Source organism: Lonchura striata, chromosome 3, assembly GCF_050655825.1.
Source record: "Lonchura striata isolate lonStrDom1 chromosome 3, ASM5065582v1, whole genome shotgun sequence".
NCBI lineage: Eukaryota > Metazoa > Chordata > Aves > Passeriformes > Estrildidae > Lonchura > Lonchura striata.
This window is the reverse complement of record NC_140705.1, coordinates 40,228,375-40,245,611: the sequence shown is the minus strand read 5'-3', so window position 1 is coordinate 40,245,611 and position 17,237 is coordinate 40,228,375. Positions and strand designations below refer to the sequence as shown.

General features: G+C 55.0%; 1 protein-coding gene across 1 annotated transcript; it reads right to left on the bottom strand.

The window, feature by feature from the left end:
* Window positions 1-8,113: 8,113 nt before the first annotated feature.
* On the bottom strand, window positions 8,114-12,873 carry POU3F2 (POU class 3 homeobox 2). The gene has a single exon (XM_021545034.4). The coding sequence runs from the start codon at window positions 12,753-12,755 to the stop codon at window positions 11,451-11,453; it is 1,305 nt and encodes a 434-aa protein (XP_021400709.1). The 5' UTR covers window positions 12,756-12,873; the 3' UTR covers window positions 8,114-11,450.
* Between the last annotated feature and the right edge of the window lie 4,364 nt (window positions 12,874-17,237).

Below are 17,237 nucleotides of genomic sequence, written 5' to 3'. Positions count from 1 at the left end.
CTCTGGTGAGAGTTAGGTCCAAGTCTGGCAGTGGAGCAGTGCTGGAATGGGGAAGCCTTGGATTTAGGCCAAGGAGAATTAATTGAAGGTGCAGCTGAGGCTTAGCTGCTGGGTTATGTGTGTGTTCTCAGGGTGAGCCCCCTTCTGCCTTTTCACTAGAGGTGTAGAGGCAGGAGGCCAAGAGTCACAGTGCTGGGGACAAGCAGGGGAGAAGGAGATTGATTTCAGCCTTGTGGGTAGAGCCTGTGGGAGGTGAAGGGGAGTGAAATCAAGCCTATGGATATAAAACCTCAAGTGGCCTGGCCCCTACTGTGGTTGGGCCTGTATTTCTGAATGGGAGGAGGCAGGACCAAAGCTGAATGGACCTCTGCAGGTCCTCTGAAACACTCACTTCTCTTGGCTGGCTGCACAAGGCAGGCTGGGTTGTCTGTCCTCTTTCTTGCCCAATCCAAAGAGGCAGATATGCATGATTAAATGAGGGACTGCTTTAAGCTATAGGTCTCGATTCCACCCAAAATTAAAAACATCTGATTTGGGATATGATATATATACTGAGCATGTATGCAAAGTTAGTATGCAAAAAGCCAATATTCTCCAGCTCCTCGATCTATTAGCAAGTAAATCAATCCTTACGTATCAACTGGTTTAGGAAGGGTCCCTGGGACAAAGCCAGCTTTTCCCTTTGGAGGCTGAACCTTACAGTTTTTTGCCTACTGTTAACAGAGCAATCTCCACAGGTAGGATGGACACAGACATGGTCTATATTTGAAGATGTAGCCATAGCTTACCTTTCCACTTCCTGCTGCACTCATAGCATCTCATTTCTGCTATCTGAACAAGTCCAGCATTGATGTTCAGCTGGGAAACAGGTTATATTCTCCTGTATCTGCTCAGTACTACAGTATTGGCTGCCTGTAGTGTGATTAGCTCTGTGCAGAATGCTTATTTCTTTCTAAAACTTAATCTGTCTTGGGTGTTTTGTTTTGTTTTGTTTCAGCTCAATTTGCTTGTTGAGTTAACAAGAGACTCTGAGATCGTGATATGTCACTTATCAGTTTTCAGTGCAATGAAGTCTGCTGCAGCAGAATGTCTGAATGTCTTGGGTTCTTGATATTCACAATATTTTAACATTTTCAGCACCTACATACAGAGCGTTGCAAGTGGTAGTTACAAACCAGCGGCACTGAAATAAACACAAGATGCAAACCTGTGTGGTCGTACCAGCCCGTGCTGCCGCGGGTGTGGGCCCATGCAGAGCTGAACTCCTGGCGCATCCCAGACTGCCTGGGGAGGCTGTCCTGGGCCTGGGTGGAAAAAGAGAGCACCCAGCCAGCACAAGAAAGGCCCTGCAGGGGACCAGGGTTGTCTCCAGATCTCTGTTCCTGGGAAATGGGGGTTCAGCCAGTGGAGGAAAGTCTTGGGGTTGCGGTTTTTTTGGAGGTATTTGGTCTGGCATGTGGGGTGGTTTGCCTTCAGTAAAATAGAAGCCATTTGGTGAAATGGTGGGATTTGAGCCCCCTGCCTTCTCAGAAAAAGGGAGCCCTGTGGGAAGGCGCTGGCAGAGGTGTTCTCAGGTCCTTGGGACCTGCCCCAGTCTCTCTGGCTCAGCTGTGCACTCGTTTGCTGGGGATGTGCAGGGGACAGGGAACAGCTTTGGAGGCTGCGGGATGCCTGGCGCTGGGCTCGCACCTCCCTGCAAGCCTGAGGGCAGGAACAGGAGCTGCACCATGCTCACACAGCATGGCCAGAACAGCCCCACAGGTGTCCCCCTCTGCGGGACCACGTCGTGGGTCTGCTTCTGTGCCACGGAAAAGTGACAGAGCTTTGTCCTGTTATCCAGCATGCCTGAACTGGAGGGATTGCCAGTCTGAAAGATTGCACACCACACCTCCCCAGCGGAAGGAGGAGGGGAGGCAAATAGCATGTCTCCCAGATTTCAGGGGTTTGCAAATAAACCATGGATTTACCGGGTGGTAGTTGGTAGTTTTTTTGGGTTTTTTTAAATCCCATGCAGACGACAGGACAAGCAACACTTTTAACGTGGGACTTAGATGTTTCTGTGTGTATATTTAAAAAAACAACAGCAAAAAAACAACAAACAAGAAAACCCCAAACATAAAAAGCAAACAAAACCCAAACAAACAAAAAACCCAAACAAGCGAACAAGCGAAAAACCGAACAAAGCAAACAAACCAAAACCAAACCACCAAAAAAAAAAATTTAAAAGGAAGGGAAGACAACAGGCGTACTCACGACTTTGTCATCCCCCTCCCAGAGGCACCATGGGCTCCAGCGGCCTCTCCGATGGGTGTCCCTGAGGCAGCCCGGCCGTCCTTGCGCGCAGGGAGAGCGCGGGCTCTGGGATCGGGGAGGGGGATGCGGGATGCGGGATGCGGGTTGCGGGATGCGGGATGCGGGATGCGGGATGCGGGATGCGGGTTGCGGGATGCGGGTTGCGGGTTGCGGGTTGCGGGATGCGGGTTGCGGGTTGCGGGTTGCGGGATGCGGGATGCGGGTTGCGGGATGCGGGATGCGGGATGCGGGATGCGGGATGCGCCCCTGCCCTTCCCCGGGGAGTCCCCGAGGCGGCGCCGGCGGCCGCTGGGGGGCGCCCGCGCTCCACGCTCGGCCCCGGCCCCAATCCCGGCCCCAATCCCGGCCCCAATCCCGGCCCCAATCCCGGCCCCAATCCCGACCCCGCTCCCGGCCCCAATCCCAGCCCCAGCCCCGGCCCCAGCCCCGGCCCCAGCCCCGGCCCGTGCCGCCTTCCCCGGACCAGAGCGCTGCCCGCGCTGAGCTCGGCCCACGGAGCGGGGCGAGCCGATTCTCCGCGGGCAGCAGGAACAGGACCCCCGCCTCCAAACACGCTCCAAGCCCCAGCGCTGCCTGCTCCCCGTCAGCCTCGACCCTGGGGAAGGTCGGTCCCCAGCCACGCCAGCGCGGAGCCGTTTATCAGAAGCAACGGGAAGCCGTCTCGCCCCTTGCTGCATCTTGCGGGATTTCTCCTCGCGCAGGCAATTGGCAAAGGTTAGGAAGGCGTCTTTAGATCCCCTATAATCCCAGTTTAAATATTAAAAGTATAAGCAGCCTAGGCCCAATATTTACCTATGTAACTCCATAGATTTCCCTCCAGACCTGGACTTCTAAGAATTTAAGGGATGGTTTGCGTTTCTTCCTTTTTTTCCTTCCCCCACCTCTTCTTTATTTTCCCCCCATCCCTTCGAATTTATTTAACAAACTAACCTGAAGAGGAAGAGGGGAAAGCCAACAAAAAAAGGGCAGTATTTTTATGACCGAGAAATAGCCAGTCTCCCTGCCTGTAATTTGAAAGGAAGGCGAGATTCCATCCCCGCCGCCCGCTTTGTCATCGTCTGGGTTTAAGTGGCCGCCACATCAATACAAAAGACCAACACACACACATCCCAAAACTCGACATAAAACCTCAATTGGCTCAATAGTGAAGATGGGTATTTCAATAATGAAATAACCTCCCTGCTCTGGTGGGGTCTGGGTTCCACTCTGTACCCCCACCGTGCTTCGAACTACAACCGCCAAGGAAAAGGGGGGAAAAATCCTTCACGAAAGTGTCTAAGATAAAACTAAGTCTCAAACGGGATTGAGGTTTTAATTACAATTCCCTATCGAAGTGACATGTTTGATGAACTGATCCTATCAATTAATAGTAACCTTAATTTAAAACTTATGAAATAGCTTTGCGTGAAGTATATGTCAGACTATTTGTTTTTCTTTTTAGGAAAAAAAAAAATAAAGGTTACTGCTACAACCACAAAGCACCAAAGCACTAGCAGAAGAAATCATAAAGAAGAAACGTGTTGCTTTGGCTAGAAGTAATTACTTGTGAACGCTTTGGGGGTGTTCTGTCTGGTGGTGGTGGTGGTGGATACAAAAAAATGGAAGTTCTTTTAGAAAGGGAAAATAGATGGATGTTTCTACCCGCCAACGATATAATTTCATAATAATTTTGGCCCACGCTATATTAAAGAGAAAAACAAGGTAATTGGAACATGCATCAACAGTTTTCCACGAAATAAGAGTTAAAAGAAGTAATAGAACTAATCACTGTCTCCTCAAATCAAGTAGAAAACATTTCAATGCACTAATTAGAGTAATTAGAATAATAAGACTGCCTATATGTGGTAAGACAATGTGTACAAACAACTTTATTTAATGTATACTGGTAATCAGCGATGCGTGCGTGCTTGAATGCTTAGTGCAATAAAATTCACCCCCGTCCGCCCAAACAATCAAATACAAATTAGTTTAATGATTGTGCCTGCTTGAACGTCTTAGAAATCCACAGGCAGAGGGAAATAAATAGCACCATCCTTGTTTGTACGTCTCCCCTACTGACCAAGGAGCTGATGCCTCCATGGACTTGGCAATGAATGACTGTAGACATGAATGAATCAAGGAGGGAAAGAGAATTAATGAATGAGTCAGGCTGGCTAAAAACAAGTCCTAACTTTTAGTCGGGCGCCTCTTACAACTCCCGGGACGGGAGGAGACGGGACGGGGAAGAGGAGGGGGAGAGCGGTCTCGTCATCACTTTTACAAGCTGCCTCTGCCTGCCAGGATTTACCGCCGTGCGAGGAGGAGGGGGAGAAAAACCGGCCGCCAACTTCCTACCGGCCCGCTCTCTTTTTATTCTTTAAAAATGACATCTGTGTGGACAGGCCCAGGGACACGCGGGGCGGTACAGCTCAGCCCGGCCGGGCGGGACGCTGCGGCCGGGCGGGGGCTGGAGCCCGGCGCTGGGACGGCCCGCAGCGCCCCGGCCCTGCCGGAGAAGCGATGGGGCTCCGCGGGTGGCCCCCACGCCCTGCATCCCCACTCGCGAAGGGAGGCAGAGCTGCTTCGGGCCGGCAGCGGCTCTGCCCCGGCAGGAGCACGGAGGGGGCCAGGCAGACACGGCCCAAAACCGCGGCGTTTCTGGGGCGAAGGGGTCCTGGCACCCCCTCCCCAGCCGCCCGCGCCCCGGCCGGGGAGCAGCGCCCGCCGCCGGCCCGCCGCTCCTCCCGGCAACGCTGGCACAGTTTCGGCCACTCTGTTGCCGCTGTCCTTGCCTCATCCCTCTCTCCCTTTGCCCGCCGACGGGAGGGCAGGGTCCGACGCCTGCGTCCCGCGTGGATGCTCGGTCTGGCGGCGCTGGCACCGGGCCGCTGCGGGGCCGCGGTTGCGGGGGAAGGGGCTCCGCGCCGGCACGGGCGGCCTTCCCGTCCCCGAGGGCCCTGCGTGAAACCCCGGCACTTGCCCGAGTTTCGGAGGTATTTACAGGGAGTTTGCAGGGCGAGATAAACGATTCGAAGGAAGAGACCCACAGCGTGGGCCAGGCCACGGGCCGAGGCCGACTGCAGCGTGAGAATCCACGCGCTGCAGCTGGGACTCGCCTGCCAGGGAGCCCACTTGTTTGGTTTATAGTTTGATGAGAAGCCGGGTATGAAGATGAGTCTTTGCTTTTTGTTTTACCATTTCTGCTAAAGAAAGCTTTGGCTTTGCTCTAACTAATTTTCCCAGGAGAAGTGCCCGCTCCCTCAGCATCGCCCGGCAAACTTGCTTCTGCGGAACTTCTTCCTACATCCCCGACGGCAGCCCGGCCGTACTCGGAGCACAGAGTGCCAATTTAGTGTATACAACTCTGAAAATTTGGATTTTTATCTTTTCTGTCTCGAGATTTAAAGCCAGAGAGGCATCCAGGTCGCATTCCTTCCAAAACGCACAATAAATAGACACCCGCCCGCTGGAGCAGGGGAAGTGGGAGAACCACGATTCCCAAGACAAACCCCAGCGCCTAGGCTCCGTTCTGGACGCAGCAGAAGGCCGTCGCTGCCCCGTCTACTGACAAAAAGCCGCGGGCAGTTTCCTTCTTTCCTCACCCTGTACTCCTTGCTCCACAAGGCGCTGCCCAAGCTCTGGCTGGGGCTCCCCCTATGCCCGCCACCCTCCCCCAGTGCTGTATCTACGGCTAGAGGTTTAAGCTGGACTAAGCCCAGCTCTCCCGCCCGCCGGTGATCGCTCTACCCTGGGCCTCATCGCCCACCGGAGGCCGTCGCCTCCCTTTCCCGTCCTCTGTCCCCCTCACCGACGGCACAGCAACAAAGAGCCACCAAACCTCCAACAACGCGGCTTGGGACAGCCCCGAGGCCTGGGGCGGCCCGGCAGGCAGGGGCAAGCAGCCGAGGGAGAGGGTTTTCCCCCACCAGATCAGCCGGAGGGCGAGGAGCAGCCCCAGGCTGTGGCCAGGAGGCCGGGAAGGCGCAGCAGCCGGGACCGTCCCGCCCTACCCCCGCGCCCGGCGACGGCCAGAAGCGCGCTCGGAGCCGCGGCACCGGAGAAGGGGCCACGGACTGACACTAACAAAGCCCGACGGAGAGACACCGCGGCCTCTGCACCCGCCAAGGCTCTCAAAAGCTGCCCGGCCCGAGAGTAACACCTGGCTGGACACCATCCCGGCCTGCCCCGCAACCTGGGGAATTTGTAGGATGATTTCCCCTTCCTCTGCTTCTCTCTTTCCAAACCCCGTCCCCCACTGCCCACTCTCAGGAAAGACGGCGCAGCTGGGTGGCGGCAGGAGCTCCCCGGGTAGGGCAACACCGACTACTGCCTCTCGCCCCTGCCGGGCTGGAGACACTGGGGGTGACAATCAAGACTGACAGACTTGAGGATATACAGCCTCCTCTCGCCTTCCAGTTTCGGCCTCCACCAGAGAGAGAGAGAGAGAACCGAGGAAACAGGGCTTTTGTTGTTGACATCTGACCTACGACAGAGCGTCCCTGCCTGGAAATGAGAGCGAGGGACCCCGGGGATCTGCCTCACACCCTGACATCCATCTGAAGAAGGAGCATCCTGTGGCTACTCCATCTCCCCGTCTCCTTTCTTTTAAAAGAGATCGAAAGAGATAAAAAGAATGACCCCCGAACCAGCCAGCCTCCCCATAACCACTCCGGAAGGACGAGAGAAGTCTCTCCCGTAAGGTCGGCCTCTCGCTGGGCAAAGAGTCCCGGAGGAGCGGCCCCGGGACCTCCTCCAGGGCAGGCCCGGCCCCGATCAGCGGCCGGCCGCGCCACCCTGCCGCCGGCGGAGCCGGCCATCCCCGCGGCGCCGGGCCTGCCCCGCCGAGCGGGCACCGTCCATCCAAGTCACCTCCAGTCCGCCCGACACCGGAGCGCTCCCCGATCGCGGGGCCCTGTCGGCAAAGGCGAAATATTCCCTGGGCGCCCACCCGAGTGTCCTGCAGAGGGCAGAGGCTGCTCGCTTTCCGCAGCCCGTTCCGCGGGCTATTGACCAAGGACTTTTAAATCCATACCCAGCTTCAACATTTTACCCGTCAGCACGTCTGCGGTCACAAAACACTTCTTCTTTCTGTCACTTCTCTTCGAAACTATTGATAAGATCATTTAGCTGAATCTGTTCGGGATGAGTGTAATATTGACTAGAAGTTAGAAAAGATGATTAAATCTAATAAGCCTAGAAACTATCGTGAAGGAGGGGAGGAGGGGGGCGGATAAGAGCAGGATATCGCACTTAGGAACCCGAGCCAGCCAAGAAGGACCTGAACGCACCGCCGCGCCTGCGAACACTGCGCAATTGGATGTCGCTTGTCAGCGCGCCAGCCCCGCGGGTCCCAGCCGGGACCCCTCCGGGAAAACCGACCCACTCGCCACCGCACGGAGCCGCACACACCTAGCGTGAAACCCGGGCCATCGCCGCGGGGCTCGGCCCGGCCCGGCCGAGGGTGCGAGCCCCGCTGGGCAGCGCGTTCTTCCTTCCTCCTCCAGACGGTACACCCATCATTAAGCCCCGCCTTTTTGTTTTGCTTTTCTCTCTCTCTCTCTCTTTTTTTTTTTTTTTTTTTTTAAGGAGTCAGATGTTAAAATATAAAAAGAGACCGAGAAGAGTCGAACCTTGCCTCCTTGCCTTCCGCCAGAACATGCAACAAACTTGAGATCTCCCCACCAGCATCAAAGGCAGGACAGCCCTACCCGCACAGAAATCAATGCTCCAAAACACACGGCTGTGGTTCATCTGCGGAGACACAATGAACACAGCTCCCGAGGCTCTCCTTCAAGACCCTGAAAGTTACAAGCGTGGAACCTCTCGGTATAGGCATCAAATTTATTCCAAAATTTCCATTAAATAGAAAGGAACGGCGGTGCTTTTACACAGAACTCAGCTCAGTATAAGTACTGGGGTCTTCTCCCTCCAGATCTTAAGAACTATGCAAATCTGTGCTATCTTTAAAAATAAAATAACGATATTTCAATAATTAGAAGAAACTATGAAGGTATTGTGCATTTCTGTTTTATGTAGATAATAAAATATTACTTTAACATAAATATATAAGGATCTCTGCGTTTTTATTTTTCCCCACAAGCACATCCAAATGTACCAAAACAAAGTATTTTTAAAGAGACTGAACAAAAAAAAAAATTACATCCCATATAGATTTTGTTCACCTACTCATTTAAAGCTACAGAAAAACAGTTTCCAGAACCTGTTTGCTTTAAAAGAAATAAATATACATTGAGGCAGGCCACTTAAAAATGATATGAAAATATTTCCCTGGGTAGCATTTAAAAAAAAAAAAAGAAAAATAGACAAAGAAAACATTGAAACTATTTCTGCATTTCAAAGGACAAATATTAAACATATATACATAGTGGTAAGGTTTGCGTGGTAACTTTTTTTTAGTAAACCTATTTGGAGTTTGAGGTTTTCTCAAACATCCTCTCAACTCCGTTGTCTGACCTTACACACATATTAATAAGTGTCTGAAAGTTCATTTCCTCCCTTTACCACTGGATCTGCCCTGATCTGATTCACTTCACTAGGCGCTAGTCCTCAACATTTTAAATAACAAGCAGCTCAACACATAAACAAACAAACAAAAATTTTTAAAAAAACCCAAACAAAATATTAAAAAAAAAAAGAAAGAAAAGAGAAAAGCTTGGTGCCCGTATCTTTTTAACAATTGTTGGAAAACCAGGAAAAAGGCTAATGCATGTGCCCCTTAGAAATCATCATCTGTCTTACCAAGAAGAAAGAAAGAAAGCAAGCAAGAAAGAAAGGGAGAAAGAAAGAAGGAAAGAAAACCCAGTGTCACAGGCATTTTAAAAGACAATGAGAAACATATTCTAAAGCCTTAGCTACTGAATGCAATATTTATAGGAGAGTTCTGCGAGAGAATGCTTCACTGTTTTTTCTCCATAATTGTCCAACACTCAACTAAGTAAACTTTTAGATTATAAAAATGCTTTGTCTCTATAGCACCTGTTTGTGCTGACTAAATGATCCCTTTATGAATTTATAACTATCATAAAGTTCCTCTAATGTATATGCATAGCTGTGTGTGTGCATAAGTATACAAACACGCACGCAGACACACGCACATACATGCGCTGCTCCGAGGTCCTGCTCCTCTGCTTCCCTTCAGAGCTTTTTGTTTTCCTTTTTTTTTTTCCATTTTTTTCCTTTTTGTCCCCGTGGGTTTTTCTCTTTTTTTTTTTATTTTGGAAAGTTAACCATTTCTCATCAAGATAATGTCACGAAATGCACTTTAAAACTATTAGCGAGGGGGGGGGGGTGGGAAACACGGATTGAAAAATGGCATTTTTTTCCCCCACTTCATTTCATTCCCCAGTGAAAGACACAAGGCTGCCCAAGTTAAAACTGGTCCTTTCCTTCAATAAATTATAGCACAATCTGACCAAAGGACAAGGGGAGGATGGGAAGGGAGGGGGCTGGATACAAATGGAAAATAAAATAAATATGGAAAGTAAAGAGAAAAAGAAATGCACGCAGTCTCTGTGGAGAGGAGGGGGCAGCGTGTGTTTACAGGCAGGTGTAAGCACCCGACCCCCACCTCGGGCCCAGCAGCTCCTCAGGCTCTCCCTGGCTCTGCCTTGAAGTAAAACTGCTCAATAAAAGAAAGTTTAGAGGCTGATATCGGCCCGGGAGGCGAGACCGGGGATGCCAAAGGCACGCAGGGGAGCCGCGGTGGGAGGAGGAGGGGAAGGAAAGGGCGCTGAGGGGGCGGTGGTGGGGAAGCTAAATAATTCCCTTTCCCCTTCAAGGAAATGCCACTTTCTCTGGGAAAACTCTGGAAACATACCGCTCCCTCTCCGCCTTCCCCACACCAGGCCTTGCTTGCCCGCACTGACACGGTCTGGAAGGGTTGCACATATTTTTTTCCTCCCCTTTGGTTGCGCCTCGACCCCTGGACACACTGCCTGAAAATGAAGTTTACTTTGTTGATTTGCATTATTCTCCCTTCTCCAAACTCGACTCTTGCCATTGAAGGCATGTATTAAACAATTACGAGAGTCACATCTCTGGAGAATGGAAGCTAGAGGTGCATATATATGTGTATATAGAGAGATTATATATATGTGTGTATATATGTATGTCTATGCACGCACGCATATGTATACATACACACACATATACTAATTTTTTTGCTATGGTAAAAGGAGAAAATAAGCGTTACACGTATTTAAGAATACTTGTTTATAACAAAAGTTCACATATACACATAAAGCAAAGGCTAAAACACAGTAACATTGTAGACTGGTCACTGGTTGACTTACACTCACTGTGGAAAATGCAAGTCATTTGCAAAATTAAGGTCTGAAAGGAAGGGGGAAAAAAGAAAAAATAAACATTTTGTTTATGTAAACTTCGATTTTCTTGCAGTGCAAATTCGTACGGTTAAATACTGTCTACATCAAAAAGGGATAGCTTTTCAGTTCTCTTCCTTTTTTTTTTTTTTTTTTTTTTTTTTTTACATATATTCATACAGGGGATCCACAGAAAATAAACACAGCAGCATGTGCCAACACCGAGCGACATTCCACAATGCAATCTGCCTTTGTGTGGCGGGAGGGGGCTGCGGAGGAGACCCGAGGTGGCTGTGCCCCCCTTTCTCCTCCGCCCCCTCCCCGGCAGGGCAGCGCCGTATGTTTTGGCCAGCGAATGAGGGAGTTTTGTGCGAACCGCTTCGCCCTGCGCCTGCCCTGCCGGTGCCTGCCGCTGCCCTGCCGGTGCCTGCCGCTGCCCTGCCGGTGCCCGCCTGCCTGCCCGTGCGGGGTACCCACTCCACTCCCGTGCACGGGCACTCGCCTGGAAAGGTCAAAATACAGCATCACACCTCCTACAGTCTAAGGGACAGTGTGGTGCAGGTGCTTTGTCTGTCTATCTGTCTGTCCGCTGTGATTCGCGCTCGCCCTCTCGCTTGCTCGCTTTTTGTTTTCTTTTCTTTTTTTCGCGTTTGTTTCTTTTTTTGATTTTTTGTCTTTTTTTTTTTTTTTAAAGATAGGAGAAAATAAAATTTAAAAAAAAGAAAAAAAAAAGAAAAAAAAGGACAATCAAAAGTTGGGGGAAGGAGAGGAGGAGGAGGAGAGGAGGAGGAGGGGCCGGGCGCCCCCGCCGCGAGTTCACTGCACGGGGGTCTGCACCCCGTGGTGCGGCGGCGTGTCCCTGCTGGCCCCGTACACGTCCTCGGCGCCCGGCAGCGTCCCTCCCGGGGGAGTCATGCGCTTCTCTTTCTGTCTCCTGTTACAAAACCACACTCTCACCACCTCCTTCTCCAGCTGTAGGCTGTCCGCGAGCGAGGTGATCTCCTGGGCGGAGGGCTTGGGGCACTTGAGGAAGTGGCTCTCCAGCGCGCCCTTGACGCTCACCTCGATGGAGGTGCGCTTTTTCCGCTTGCGGCCCTGCGCCGCGATCTTGTCTATGCTGGTGGGGCTGCCCGAGGAGGAGTCCGCCTCCTCCAACCACTTGTTCAACAAAGGCTTCAGCTTGCACATGTTCTTGAAGCTGAGCTGCAGGGCCTCGAAGCGGCAGATGGTGGTCTGCGAGAAGACGTTGCCGTAGAGGGTGCCCAGCGCCAGCCCCACGTCCGCTTGGGTAAATCCCAGTTTGATGCGCCGCTGCTTGAACTGCTTGGCGAACTGCTCCAGGTCGTCCGAGGTCGGCGTGTCCTCGTCGGAGTGCGGGTCGTGGTGCGGCGGCGGCCCGGGGGGCGCGGCGGCGGCGGCGGACGGTGCCGGCCCGGCCGCCCCGGGGTGGGGGCCGTGGGGCGGCGGCGGGTGCTCGGGGCCGTGGTGCGGCGGCCCCGGCGGCGGCTCCTCGTGGGCGTCGCGCAGGCCGTGGTGGTGCAGCCCCGGCTGCCCGGCGCCCAGCATCCCGTTGACGGTGAAGCCGGGCGGCTGCGAGTAGAGCAGCCCCGCCTGCGCGCCGTTGGCCGCGGCCATGCCGGGCGGCAGGTGCGCCGCGCCGCCCGCCCGCCACGCCGCCGCCGCCGCCGCCGCCGCCGCCGCCGCGTGGTGCCCTCCGCCGCCGCCGCCGTGGTGCACCAGGTGCGGCGCCCGCCCCGGCGGCGGGTGCTGCGGCGGCGGCAGCTCGTCGCCGCGCCCGCCCGCCTGCACCACCGCCGGCTTGATGTCGGGCTGGCCCAGCGCGCCCGCCGACCAGGGCGCCTCGCCGCCGCCGCCGCCGCCGCCGCCCCCGCCGCCGCCGCCGCCGCCGCCACCGCCGGGGCCGCCGTGGGACAGCGCCGCGATCCACTGGTGAGCGTGGCTCAGCGGGTGCCCGTTGCTCTGCAGCGCGTAGTCCGCCTGCACCAGGGCGCCGGCGTCGCGGTAGCCGCCGCCGGGCTGCATGCCGCCGGGCGGCTCGGCGTGCACCATGGGGGAGCCGGAGGCGAGCAGGCTGTAGTGGTTGGAGGCTGCGGTCGCCATGACTCGCCGAGCCGCACTGATCGCGCCGGTTAAAGGCGCCGCGCATTTGACAGCTACTTTTTCGCCTCGGGCGCCGCGCGGCGCCCGCGCCCCCCCGGCCCGCGCGGCGGGGCCCACTGCGAAGGCACGCGCGGCCGCCCCGCCCCGCCGCCGCACGCCATTGGCTCCCCGCGCCCTGACGGACGCCGGCGCTCCCGGCGACCGCCGCCGCCGCCGCCCGCCATTGGCGCTCCCCGCCGGCCGCGCCCCGCCCCGGGCCCGCCCCCGGCCCGCCCCCGCTCGAACCCAACTCCGAGGGGGAACGGGGCGCGGGGGAGCGGCGGCCGCGGGGCGGGGGGGAGCGGAGGGGAGGGCAGGGGCGCGCCGCCGCCGGCCCCGCCCCGGCCCGGCCCGCCCCGCACCGCCGGCGGGAGGATGCTGCCGCTGCCCGTGCGCCCGCCGGCTCCTGTTGCTCGCGCCCCGACGCGCGTCTCTGCGCGGAGCGCGGCCGCGCCGCCCCGGAGCGGGCGCTGCGGGCCGGGGGGTGCCCGCCTGCCCGCCCCCAACTTTCTCGGCGCCGCCTCGCAGCCGGCCCCACCGGAGCGGCCCGGGAGCGGGGAGCGGGCGGCCCTCTGCCTGTCCTCCGGCCCTGCCCTGCTCCCGGCGCCCGGTGGTCGCCGCAGCGCTCCACTCCTCCCGTGATGTCGGGGCTTCGCACTTCGGCGCTGAGGGGGTGGTTTTGTTCTGCTTGTCCCGTCCCGTGGGGACGGGACGCCTGCGGGACCGCCTCAGCGGCGCTGAGGACTCTGCATGGATGCGGAAGATGGGCATGAGAGGGTGGTGGAAAAAGGAAAAAAACAAATAGGGAAAATAGAGGGGGATAGGAAAAAGAAAAGAAGTTGCGGCCCGGACAGGAAGGAAGGAGACCCTGGAACTGGATTCGGATTTCCTAGGAATGAGCAGCGCCAGGCTGGCCGACGCGAAAAGAGTTTGCTGCCCATTTTTGAGCTGAAAGCCATAGCTTTGTCTCGAAAATAAACTGCTCATGGGGATAGGTGCGCGTCGCAGGCTCCCACTATCTTCATCGGAATAACACAATAGGGCGGACCGGGGAATTTATTACTACTAACAAGAAACAGCTTTCTTCTGCGAGTTGTTTATAAATCATCGTGTTTAACGTGAGCGCTGGAAAGGCTCCTTGCCTGGAAATATTCCTCTGCGTGGGGGTGTGGAGGAGAGGGGGGATGGGCTTCTGCACATAAACATATACACAGCAGCAGCATAAACAGGATATCCAGTGCCCTGAGACAAGGGGCGCAGCAGGAGTTACCTCGTTTCGTTAGTTTAGCGGCGTATCAAGAGCTCCTTCTGCCGGGGGGTAGGGAGGGGAGGGAAGAGGAGGAGGAGAAGAAGAAGGAGAGGAGGAGGGGGGCGCAAACTTTGTCCATGGAAGAGTGGAGAGAGTCTCCTAAGATTTGGGGTTTTTTTCCCCCCTTTCTTCGAGGTGCAGGCAAAGGAAAGAACAATACTGCCTTTTCTTCCGAGGGTTGCGGAGAGGGAAGTCTCTGAAGTGAAGCTGTGCCTTTTGTTTCCCGTGTGTAAACAACTGGGCACCCAGGAATTTTATAATTTGATGCTCATTTTCTCGTCTCTCTCCTCCCAATTAGGTGTAGACCAGTGAGTTGAAACAAAACAACAGGGCAAGTCCGCAGCAGGCTTCTGCCAAGGCATCGCGGGGACCGTCGTGGGAGAGCCGCCCCACTCTCCGCGCCCGGGCCAGCCCTACGGCCCCGCTCCTGGGGCCGCCGAAGCGCCGCCGGGGGCGGCTTTCCCGCCAGCCCGCCTCCAGGTCCGCTGCCAAAAGTTCTTGCGTGGACGAGACACGAGGGGCCACGCCACGCATCATTTTCAGAGTGAGGTTTTCACGCGGGTGCCTCCAGCGTGCGGTGCTCGCTGAGCACGGACCTACCCCGGTGGTCGCCGAGGGACCTCCCTTGTGCCCCGGGCTCACGGCGTGTGCACGCCCCACGGACAGCCGGTCCCCGTGGAGTGCCGACGGCACCGCGCTCCCCGCGGCTCGCCTCGACCAGGAGACGGGACACGGGGTCAGCGAGATTCAAGCAACACTTTTCTGGGGGGAAACCCCTCCGGGCCTGCCCCAATCGTGCATTTCTTGTCCTCCCTCCCCGGCCCTCTCTGTCCCGCCCGGCCCTCTGGCAGGTGCTGCCTACTACGGTCGCCGTCCTGCGTGCCTCTCCCCCCGCCGCCCCAGCGGCACATCTCACGGGCTGACGGTAATCACAGTTACCGAAGTAGCGGCCTTAGGAGGCGGACAAAACCCCGTCTCCCCGGCAGAGCCCCCCGACGTCCCTCCTGCCCCCTCCCCGGCGGAGCGCACGCCTACGGAGGCGCAGCTGGGAGCAGCGAGGAGCGCGGCCGGTGCATTCAGAGCCGCCGCAGACTCCACCTCCTCGTCCTCCCCATCATTGTTAGCCCTGTCATTAATACCGCTCCTTAAGCATCCTCCGCTCCCATCTCCCCCCGTGGAGAGGAGCGCCGGGGAGCGGGGAGCGAGCGCCCGACCGCCGGTCTTGTCGCCTCGCCGCTGCCCGCCGCGGGCTCCGGCTCCGGTCGCCGCTCAGGTCCGGGCCGCTAGGGATGTAAAAGAGACAGTCATGTGGCCCCTTTCTGGCGGAGCTGACCCCGCGGGATTAGAGGTCTCACCAGCCTTTCTTTTCCTTTTCTCTGCTCGTATAAAAGCAGGTTGAAGGTGATGCGGTGTCTTGGGCAGACACTGCAGTGTTTTGATTCAGCTCAGCCCTTTTCACTGTTCAAAGCAGCTGTTCAAATACTAGGGCTGCTTACTTTGACGTGAAGAAGATTTTCAAACAACCCCAAAAGCTTTGAACTGACAGGCCTCCTTGATATCTCCTTCATTGCAGTGCAGCTACTCGAGAATATTCGCTATAAAATACATAGAGCGCCACTTAACTGGAGCTGAGTCCTGGCTGGGAGGCGAGGTGCTGCATACACATCAGGTGCATCCAGAAGGACGCGGGCGGGTTGCCGGAGTCCTCTGGCCGCCCCCCGCCGGCCCCCCCAGCTCCCCACCTGGGGGTCCCTTGCCCGCCACCCGCCCCCAGCTGCCGCGGCGGGCTCCGGCTGACGAGATGTTGGGCTCCCTGGTGTTTCAACTCCGTGCGTGCCGGAGAGAAAGCTGCATTTCCAGCAGCAAAACAAGAGCACGGCTCGTTCCTAGCGAGCCGCAGCTTTCAGCCGCCGCTCGTCAGCCTCCCCGGCTCGGGGGGCTGGGGGAACGCTCCCCAAAAGCGCGCTCCTCTGTGCGTTTGGGTGCGTGCGGCTGTAGGCTGGGGAATATATATTTGCATATGCCTGTTGTGTTTAGAGGTGAAAAGCTGTTTTTTTTTTTTTTTTTTAAACTCTGCTCTCCAAACCTTGAGATAGACGCAGCTGAAAGGAAAGGAGGAGGGGGAGAAATCCCCGCGCCTCTTTTCCGCGTCTCTATTATCTACCCATTAGATGTTGTTTTAGGAGGAAATGCTCCAGGAGTGCAAAGACGTGGAGAGTCGCTCAGAGAATTGCTGGGTGCAATAAACGTGAGACTCCTGGTGCTCGCTTTAAAGGCCAACTTGGAAGATTTGTGCTTATTGCTGGGGCGCATTTAATGCACCTTTTGTGAGATGGGATTGTTTTGATCTCTGCTTCCTTTTTAACCTTTCTCTATGAGGTATTCAAGCCTGTGCTTTCGTGTGGCTCTTTCCAGTGCTGCTCCGAGGAGTCTGATTCGGCGGAGAGACCCAAGACATGAATGAAACTTCAACTTTAAGGGCCTGCGGAGAGACAAAACTGAGGCCGGGGCTTCACAAGTGATTGCTTTAAAAAAATCCAATCTACACAAAGAGGCAGCTGGCTGCTTTAATGAAAACTGCTTAAAGCGGCAAGAACCGCAGCCTCAGGGATGTATTTATAAGATGACTCAAAAGCTACACTTTCAAGTTGCTTCTCCTCAGGGTAGATATAACAAACACATTTAACTAAGAAATCTAAACAAAAAGGACAGAAATTGATAACTTTGATTGCACAAGCTCACATTACCCATTGAAATTAAAATCCTCCATCTAAATAGATTTCTCCATCTATCTCTAGAGAAAACAAAATCTCTCCCTGCATATATAGATATACACACGTGTACGTGTGATATCATGTACATTTTTGCCCTGCTAGAATACTGATTATCCCGGAAGACAGAATGTAGAAAGGTGTAGAATTTTAAAAAAAAAAAAAGTTCCTGTAAAGTTTGCATTAATGTTCATTTCCAACATTCCTCACAACTCTATTCTTCCAGCCGCTCCATTCATCTGAGAATCTGCTATTTTATCTGCATCAGTGTTTAAACTAGTGGGATATAATGTTCTAAGTTCAGTATTTGAAATTAAATTATTTGAATTCACGGATATTAATCTTTTCCCTTCATCCTCCAGT